Source organism: Micropterus dolomieu, linkage group LG12 (genome assembly GCF_021292245.1).
Source record: "Micropterus dolomieu isolate WLL.071019.BEF.003 ecotype Adirondacks linkage group LG12, ASM2129224v1, whole genome shotgun sequence".
NCBI classification, from domain to species: domain Eukaryota; kingdom Metazoa; phylum Chordata; class Actinopteri; order Centrarchiformes; family Centrarchidae; genus Micropterus; species Micropterus dolomieu.
The window spans coordinates 7,226,887-7,237,030 of NC_060161.1; the positions used below are offsets into that span (position 1 = coordinate 7,226,887).

The following is a 10,144-nucleotide window of genomic DNA, read 5'->3' on the forward strand; positions in this document are numbered from 1 at the left end:
CCACCTTCTCTCATCATCAAGGAGATCCATACAGAGCCGTGACTTCAGCAGACAGAATCCACAGGGCTCCACGTCTGTCTGTCTCTCTCCCTCTAGTGTGTTAAAGGGTCAGTTCACCACATTACAAAACACTCTTCCTACTCACTTTACTACAGTGGTATCTAACCATGCAGATAGTTTTGGTTCACTTTGAGATTTCTTATTTCACCGAGCTACAATGTATGCAAATGGAATTCATATTGTCCTGCTCATAATATTTAAAGAAAATAACATTTAAAGAAAGATCAGTAGAAAGTCAGTAGTAAGTTCAGTCTGTTGCTGGTTCAAGGAAAACTACAGTTTTTTCAACTTTTTGCAGCCCTGAGTGACCACTGGTTCGATCGGTTATGATAACTTTCTTAATAATAATGTAATTAATGAGATCTTAGAAAGTAGCAACATCGTTAAAGGTTTCAGACAGCGAGTGGCTCCTGCCATGTCTTCTGCCTGGCAACTTCTGTGTTTTTTATTAATAATCTGCAGCCTCCTGGCCAGAGCCTGCTGCAATCCACCTAGTAAAATGTCATCAGGCTGCTAATTAGAGCAGGTTGTAGCTTAAAATAGGTAAAATAGTTAGCAATATGACACGATTAATATATACTATATATAGCTTTTGCTAACTAGTATCATAATCAAACTTTGAAGTTGCTCCAATACTGTCTCTCTTCATTGATGATTTCACTTTCTGTGGTTTAAGTGGCTGCACGTTGTAAAATACAGTCCCTTCATGCTGCAGAAAAAACTAAACAGACAACTAACAGCCTGAGGATAAAGCTGGTCTGGTGGTGTGGCAACAGAAACTATATCTCTTCCCAGAAGGCAGCAGGGTGAACAGGCTGTGGCTGGGTGGGTACTGTCCTTTAGTATCCTTTGGGCTCTGCAGGCACCTCACCTCACCGATATCACTGATGCTCAGGAGATGGGTACCAATGATCTTCTGAATAGAGCCCTCTGGGCCGTGCACATCCCGTGCCAGTTATTTTTCCAGTCAGGATGCTTTCTATTGCTCCTCTGTAAAAGCTGACAAGAACTTGGCACAGGAATTTGGCCTTCTTAAGCTTCCTCAAGAAATACAGTCGTTTCTGAGCTTTAATTACCAGCTTGGGGATGTGAGACGACCATGACAGGCTCTGTGATGCTGATTTCTAGAAACCAAAAACTGATTAAGGAGCAAGTGGCGCTGCCTCGTGGAGTGAATTATTGGAAAAACATATTTCCAACCATTAAGCAATATTTGTGGATATAGTGGAAACAGCTATCAGTGTGTTGTTTAAACGCTCTGAGCAATAAAATACAATACACCTTCTTTGTAACTATAAGCTCATGAACACACCAAAGAAAAGTAATGTATTTTTTGTAGGAGGGTGGCGCCCTATTACCCTCTATTGGCCAGCTGCCCCAGAAAGGAGCCCAAATGATCACAAACAGCTTTTTACCCACTAAATAAGTAGTCCAAAAGGGATGGAAAACCACCCAATCTGGCAACTCTGTGACACAATGTCACTTCTAGTCACCAGTGAGTGAACACCAGTGTAAAAATGAACATTTTGAGGATGTAGTTTTAAATACAGTGTTTATTTTCACATGTGCTCTAAAGGGTAGTTCCAAGGTGGGAATCTCAGAGGCTAACTAAACCGAATCTATTTGCATGGCTAGATACCACTGGATTTAAGTGAGAAAATATGGTGTCTGTAGTTTGAGTGAACCAACCCAAACCCTCGTACAAACACTAATAAACTAAATAAACTAATTGTACTGTTCCATCTTTTTATCATTGTTTCATAATATTGATCCCTCTCTTGGTTTTCTCAGATTGGCCGGTCCACAGAGAGCATGATCGACTTTGTGGTGACGGACACAGCAGGCAGCGGCAGCGGTCAGGGCGGGGGTGCAGCAGGGGAGGGTGGTGGCGGAGGCCAGTCGGCCCAGAGCACCATCTCCCGCTACGCCTGCCGCATCATGTGTGAACGCAGCGCTCCCTACACGGCCCGCATCTACGCCGCCGGCTTCGACTCCTCCAAGAACATCTTCCTGGGGGTGAGTGTTCTCCTTCATGGGTTCCAAGCTTCTCCTGGTGAACTACATCGGGCCTGGTAACCATGGCAACCATGGTGAGAGAAACAGCAGGGACATGGCTGTCCCACCTACGGCTGACATCATAGCTGTGAGGATAGGTGTCAGGGCATGTGACCTGGCTTGAGGAAGCATTGGGGAGGAAGGATAAGTGTTCTCCGTGTGTGTGTGTGTGTGTGTGTGTGTGTGTGTGTGTGTGTGTGTGTGTGTGTGTGTGTGTGTGTGTGTGTGAGTGTGTGTGTGTGTGTGTGTGTGTGTATAGAAGACACTTATTGGTGGTGTTATTCATGTGTGTTGTGCTTTGGCTCTAATGCTTCTGGTTCTAATGTTACTGTCTAAAGCTATTGGAGAGATATGTGCGTGGTTACATTCAATAAACAGTATGTTCACCAATGTAGGTACTGTATGATAAAAAATAGATATTAAGATCTGGAAATTTGTGTCTTATCATGATAACAATATTGTGATGTGTTGATGTATTTCCACCATGACTACATACAGTAGTAACATGGCATGGCTGAAATAGAGGGCCCAATTCCAAAACAGAGAGTGACTTTAGTAGAGTGAAAGTGGTTTGAATATAAAAAGTCTCTTCAACAAACAGGTATATACAGTAAAAGCAGTGTATAAAGACGACAACAGTAAAGGGGCCAACACAGCAAACTTATTTCACCATCTCAAGTATCTAATGTGACAGCAACAGACAAATTACAAAACCATTAGCAAGTTGTTTTAATAATAAAGTAAATCATTTGTTAAAGATCAGTATTTAATCACATTTTCCTGAAATAAATAATAACTTAATAAAAAAATATTTATAATAAATAAGCTATGAAAATAATACCTCTAAAATGGTGGTAGGAAAGCCAAAGACAACAAACGGAAGACCCAGTTTGTAATAAAGCAGAATGACCTTTTATTAGAAGGGAGCTTGTGTTCATCAACGCAGCAAAGTCTCAGCAGTCCTGCTGTATCTCCAGTTTAGTGAGTGGGCTGTCTGGAGTCTCACACAGCTACGGAGTTTAGCGAGCAACAGCTAGAGGCTAATTATTACAGATAACCCCAGCCCCAATCCTAACCTATTTGAATATTGGAATGGCTTGAAAATTGACTTTTTTAGGATTAACAAACCAGATAGTTTTGTTAGTTATGTGAAATCTTCCAAAATACAACAGAAGCTGCTGGGGTGGGGCGGTCTGAAACGTGACATCTAGGTGTACACACAGCCCTGCAAACCAATAATAGCCCTTTCTCATAACAGCATGACCTCATCCCCTGCAAGATTCATAAGGACCCCCGACAACTAGGCCAGCAGTCAGAGATAACGTCAGCAACCAGTGCTGTCAATTCAATTCAATTCAATTTTATTTATATAGCGCCAAATCACAACAACAGTTATCTCACAGCGCTTTTCTTAAAAGAGCAGGTCTAGACCGTACTCTATGATGCTATTGATATGATGCTATCACACACACACACACACACACACACACACATCATATTAAACATATATACATACATATACACACACACAAAGTACAAAATTAGTGAACAAAAGAAAAATCTAAATCAAATCAATATTTGGTGTGAGCACCCTTTGCCTTCAAACAGCATCAGTTCTTCTTGGTGCACTTGTACGTAGTTTTTGAAGGAAATCTGCAGGTAGGTCGGCCCAAACATCTTGGAGAACTCCCCACAGTCCTTGTGTGGATTTAGGCAGCCTCAGCTGCTTCTCTCTCTTCATGTAATCCCAGAAAGACTTTATGATGTTGAGATCAGGGCTCTGTGGGGGCCACACCATCACTTCCAGGACTCCTGGTTCTTCTTTAAGCTGAAGATCGTTCTTAATGACTTTCGCTGTGTGTTTGGGCTCGTTGTCATGCTGCAGAATAAATTTGGGCCAGTCAGAAGCCTCCCTGATGGTACAGCATGATGACTAAATATCTGGCTGTACTTCTCAGCATTGAGGAGACCTTTCATTCTGACCTAATCCCCAACTCCATCTGCAGAAATTAAGCCCCAAACTAGCAAGGAACCTACATCAAGCTTCACTGCTACCTGCAGACACTCAGTCATTCTTGTCCCTTTCTCCACCCTTCAGCGAATAACCTGCCTACTGCGGCAGCCAAATATTTGACTCATCAATTTTTCTGCACCTCAGTTCCTGTGTTTCTTGTCTCTTGGCCTTGTTTCCATGTTGGAGGCTTTTTGGCTGCAAATCTTCCATGAAGGCCACTTCTGACCAGACATCTCTGAACAGTAGCTCATTTCTTTGTGCTTCTTTATAAGAGCTTGGACAGCACATCTGGAAACCCCTGCCTGCCTGGGAGAGAGCTTGCTGATACAGTGTAACTACCTTGTGTCTTGTTGCTGTACTCAGTCTTGCTATGGTAAACTGTCTTCAGCATCCTCACCTTGTTAGCTGAGTTTGGCTGTTCCTACACAGCTGTTTCTCTTTCACTTAATGACTGTGTTTAACCTACATATTGAATTGGTGATCATTAGCACCTGTTTGGTGTAACTGTTTAATCAATCATGGGTAAGGATGGAACAGTGGATAAGACAATGCCTTTGATGTGGGAGCCCTGGGTTTGATTCCCACTGCGACACGTACAACAATGTGTCTCTGAGTAAGATATTTAACCCTTTGTTGCTCCAGAGGTGTATTTGACCTTTGACATATAAAGTAAATGTAAGTAACTTTGGATAACAGCATCAGCTAAATGACTTATTATTATTATCATACACCTGACAATATGCCTATAAAATAGATTATTTATTGCATAAGACACAAGCCTGGCATTTGAGCTCTGTATTTTCATGCTGGACATGTAAACCTTTCTTGTCTTCCGACCACTCAAAGCACTTTACATGACCTCTCACATTCACCCATTCACACACTGATGGTAGTGGCTGCCATGCAAGGTGCCCACTATCATTCATACACACACACACTCACACACCGATGGCCATCGAGACACTTGCACATGCAGAGTGGAGGAGCTGTCAAGTGCTTTTCAACAAGTCTAACAGCATCTGAAACCCTCTTTCCAACTGTTGAACCAGGTGCTGGGGCCATCTGCATCTGACTTTCAGAAAGTTGCAATAACAATCAGAACCGCTTTACACAGTAGCCGAGTTGATTGGAAGTATACTGAGGCCTTTGGTCTTCTTTATTAAAGCAACATGACCTGACATTAATCCTATCAGCCCAGCATTTATCTAAACACATTCACCAGTTGCTCTTCTTCTGTTTTAATTCTGACAGCTCCAGGCTGTGTGCCCTGCTGTCTGTCTTATCTGATACTATCATGAAGGGCGCCAGAGTTAAACATTTTCAAATTCTACACAAAGTGGCTTTAATCCGATTTAAAATGGTAGTCTGTATTTCCTCGTGAAGGTGAATATGTAGACAGGGTATCATTTTCAAGAAGGAATCGTTTAGTGACTTATCAAGCATGAGTTTCTGGAGAACCACAGTGATCTGGAGCTGAGGACTGCCTCCGACCACACCTTCCTCTCCCATTTTTGGATCAGAAGACACAGGATGAGGGAGAAATTATTTATTTAGACAATCACCACACTGTTTTGGAAATGTTAACAAAGCTTTTGCCAAATTATATCCCAGCACACGCTTCTGACCTACATTGTCGCTCTATTTTTGACATATTGTGACATACTTGATACCATATCCACCTAATGAATGGAAGTCTAATATTCCACTCTCCTTTTAGCTCTGATTTGATCTCCACCAACTCCCAAGGGAAACATCGGGCTATAGCCTCTAAATGCTCTACTATGTTCACCAGCTAGTTGCTAATTTTGTCTGTCTGATGTTGTGAGAGCTTTTTCATCGAAAACAGCTGCGTGCTGCTGCAGGAAACTAAGGTGACGAGAGTGCATGGTGAGAAAGAAACAAAAGCCAAAAGAGGCTAAAGAGCTCCGTATAGCTGAGGGGCACCTTGCACAGGTCGCCATTTAATCACAAGGCAGACAGAAAGGCTGACAGTGAGTGCCAACCAGTGCGCCACCCAGAGATCACAATTTTACTTAAAAAAGTATATCCACATGCTAAGTCAGCTGTGACACCTGATCACTGCTTTGCATTTTAAATATGTGACTAGTTAGCAAGCAAGCAGGGACGTTTAAACATCCAGCTAAACAAATGTCTGGAAGAAATGATGAATAAACAATTTAAATACTGGTGAATGTAATGAACTGTGATGTAATGGCTAATTGTCTGGAATAGATAATAAAACAACATTAAGCTTCTGCCACTCCAAGGTGGTAATACGAAAACAAACATGACCAAATAGGTCTAAACACTGACAGTTCAATTATATATAGTATAAAAGATGTGGTAAATAACATCCACTTCCAATTCAGTCCATTCAAATAAACAGACTTGAGTTTATGTGACAGGGCTTTGGTGGTATATAAGACAAAAAAGGCTGGGAGCCACTGATCTACAGAACGATGGTTCTTTGGTCATAAACATTCATTTTAAACTCATCCAGTGATTTTTTTCTTTCCTCCAGAGCAGCAAGAGCCAAAAAATTGTTTACAGAACTAAATCTCCAGGCTTCTATTTTAACTGCCTTGGTCCTTTAAAAGCTTTTCTTTTTTTAACAAAGCGACTCACACCAGAAAATTGCAGTTTCATTCCATGAGAGCTAATTTGTGTTCATAATACATCCTTTCTTTCTCTCGGGATGGGTTTATTCTTAGGCGTGGGTGCATCTCTGTGCATTAGTCAGTACAGTACTCATGTACGGAGCTAAATATAGCAGCAGAGAAAAGCAGCGTTGGCTGTTTCTCTAGCCAGCCACCTCTGACATCCACCTCCACTATCATCCCTCTGTGCCTTCCCATCATTCCCCTAACCTTTACATTTGTGTGTGTGTGTGTGTGTGTGTGTGTGTGTGTGTGTGTGTGTGTGTGTGTGTGTGTGTGTGTGTGTGTCTCTCTCTCAGGAGCGGGCTGCCAAATGGAGGACATCAGATGGCTTGATGGACGGCCTGACCACCAACGGGGTGCTGGTGATGCACCCGGCGGGGGAGTTTGTGTCTGAGCCGGCTCCGGGTGTCTGGAGGGAAATTTCAGTTTGTGGAAACGTCTTTGCCTTGAGGGAGACCCGCTCAGCCCAACAGAGGGGAAAACTGGTAAGAAAATGGGAAAATGAGTCCTATGTTTGCTTCGATGTGGTCCCGAGGTTTGAGGTTACTGACTTTGATTTGACCCGAGATCTTGAAACTGTATGTTGTATGTAACATTGCAAAGACAGTGTAATGTAAGGAAGTGAACAACTTTTCAGTATTTTAAAGAGGTGCTGCATAATGTAGAATGTTGTCCCTCTTCCCTCTTGGTGTAAATTTCAGCAGGGGACCACACCTCCTCCTCATGAAATGGAAAACGTTTTTAGCTTCAAAAGAAACGCCTTCGCTGAGCTTTCTTCAGTACAGTTACTGACCTCCCACTACAGGGGATAGTTTGTAGGTCTCTAACTGTTGAATATCCTGTCCATTTATGACCAGGGGCCTATAGTCACTGACTGTTAGTACTTAGAAACATTCACCTTCAAGTTGATGGCTGCACACCGGTCCACATGTTAGAAATCAACACAGTAAAGCAGTGTCAATGTGACAAGGGCTATACAGTCATTTGTATAAAGTGAGTACAGCTGCAGGGGCAAAACACCCCGATGGGCCCCTGTGTAAATGACCATAGATTTAGAGTTGTTGTGAACTTCGACCGCCTGCATCGTCTCTGGCACGATGTCAGGCTGACACAGGGCCTTTTGAGCCCGGGCTGGTAGAGCAAAGCTGTAATCAACAGTGAGAACCCTTGCACAAGTGGCAGGTGCCTCTAAGTGTTGAAAAACGCTGGCCACTCGCACTCACCTTCACAGGCTTTCACTCCACTAGAAAGCCAGAAAGGTTACTGCCCTCTCCATAGTGGCTGATTAAAATAAAACACTGGGCACACATGGATCAGAAAAGACAAATTAATTCATTAAAAAACACAATAGGCCATTTGAGGAATTACTGCTGCTTGATTCATTATGCCATATTGTCTTTTTGAGTATATTGGTTTAAAGGTAGTTGATGGAAACACAAACTTCAGCTTCAGACGTTTGCTTAAAACATGCCGGAAACGAACCTCACCGCTGTCTTTAAGGAGTATACTGTTCATTCCAATGATACTATCCTTCACTGACTGATTTGTAGATTCCATCTGTAAATGTGGTGCGTACATGCTGATAATGGGGGTATTGTAAAGAAAGACACACACAGTTAATGGGTGTCAACTGTCTGAACCATAACTAGTTGAACACAGTGCCATCGTGTGGTGGTATAAAAGGGGAATGCTAGAAGCTTCCCTTGTACAGAGTGCACTAAGCCCGTGCAGAGTTGCTCCCCGTTTAACTCCACCCTGTAATAAATCCCTATTTCTTCTCTACTAAAAAATGATGTACCCTCTCTTCTTCTCTTACTCCTGCTACGTTTCTATCTGCTTTTCTCCTCTCAAGGTTGAAAATGAGTCGAACACCCTGCAGGACGGTTCTCTGATTGATCTATGTGGGGCTACCCTGCTGTGGAGGACCCCCGCCGGACTGCGCCACACCCCTACCCTCAAACAGCTAGAGTCCCTTCGCCAGGAGCTGAACGCCGCACGGCCCCAGTGTCCTGTGGGCTTCAACACCCTGGCCTTCCCCAGTCTGGCCCAGCGCGAGATCGTTGACAAGAAGCAGCCGTGGGTCTACGTCAACTGTGGCCATGTACACGGTTACCACAACTGGGGCTACCGTAAGGAGAAGGGTCCTGCCGGGCCCGGGGGCACAGCACCAGCCAGCACCGGGGAGAGGGAGTGCCCCATGTGCCGGCGAGTGGGCCCCTATGTGCCACTGTGGCTGGGCTGTGAGGGAGGATTGTACCTGGACGCCGGGCCGCCCACTCACGCTTTCTGCCCCTGCGGCCATGTATGCTCAGAAAAGACAGTGGTGGGGTGGAGCCAGATCCCGTTACCCCACGGCACCCATGCCTTCCATGCTGCCTGCCCCTTCTGTGGTACCTGGTTGACAGGGGAGCAGGGCCACATCAAACTCATCTTCCAGGGCCCCGTCGACTGAAGCTCACATGTGGGAGCCACTCAGAGGAAAGTGATAGTGGATTGGAAGGAAGGTGAACGTGCAGAGTAAAGACTGTGTGCTGGAACAGAAATCTGAACACTTCGAGTGTGAGATGAGAGAGAAAGCACTGATGACCAGTACAGGACTGTTGACAGGATGAACTGAACGTGCCATGCAATAGTAGATTGCCAAGGCTTCAAATGAAATATTAGGTGTATGGAGAATATGTAAATAAATTGTGTTGAAATGAACGTGCATTTAGTGATCTTTTGTTCCCCTCTGAGTACCTGCTTAAGCTCCAAAATATAACACACCAAGTTAATCTGACTGCTTGTTTCTTGACCAGTCAGACTTTTTATGTTCCTTAGTAAGTACAATGGTAGAACTGCTAGAAATTATAACTTAAATAAGACCCAAATTCTAAGAACGTAGTATAAAAGTACACGCATAGACTCAATATTGTACTAGCGAGGCTGCTCTACATGTGTTTCCATCAGCTGTAGGTTTGCATGTTGCTGAAAGAATATTAAAGCCTCTCCCTATGAGAAGCCCCCACTTTGCAGCCAGCACGCAGACTACACTGTGGTAGCCTGCAGACTCCACAGAGTGTCTCTAAGCCTTGCTCCCAGTTCGCAGCGCCCCCATTGTGCTAAAAATAACTCAAGGTCACCAAGCAGCCCCATGCCTTCCCACTAGGATGGGGAGGAAGAGAGAGAGAGGGGCAGCTTTGTCATCAGGAGAGCTGCACATCACCTATCAACACCTGAGGAAATGTTGAACAAACACTGACAAAGCCTTAGATTTGTCCAGATTAGAGAACCCTACAAGGATGTTCCACAAGCAGCACCTTCACACGTATCTTCAGTGTAACAGTCAGGTGTAGGCAAGCGTGGTGTTTTGGAT

General features: G+C 43.9%; 1 protein-coding gene across 9 annotated transcripts in view; it reads left to right on the forward strand.

Annotated features, from left to right (window-relative positions):
- The window catches only part of peli3 (pellino E3 ubiquitin protein ligase family member 3), a 33,894-nt gene extending 24,402 nt beyond the window's left edge, over window positions 1-9,492 (forward strand). For all 9 annotated transcript variants that reach the window (XM_046065906.1, XM_046065908.1, XM_046065912.1 and 6 more), the window contains exons 5-7: window positions 1,852-2,076; window positions 7,086-7,274; window positions 8,642-9,492. In XM_046065906.1, coding sequence (XP_045921862.1) covers window positions 1,852-2,076; window positions 7,086-7,274; window positions 8,642-9,241 — 1,014 coding nt within the window. In that variant the 3' untranslated portion in view covers window positions 9,242-9,492. The remainder of the gene's footprint in view (window positions 1-1,851; window positions 2,077-7,085; window positions 7,275-8,641) is intronic.
- The last annotated feature ends 652 nt before the right edge of the window (window positions 9,493-10,144 follow it).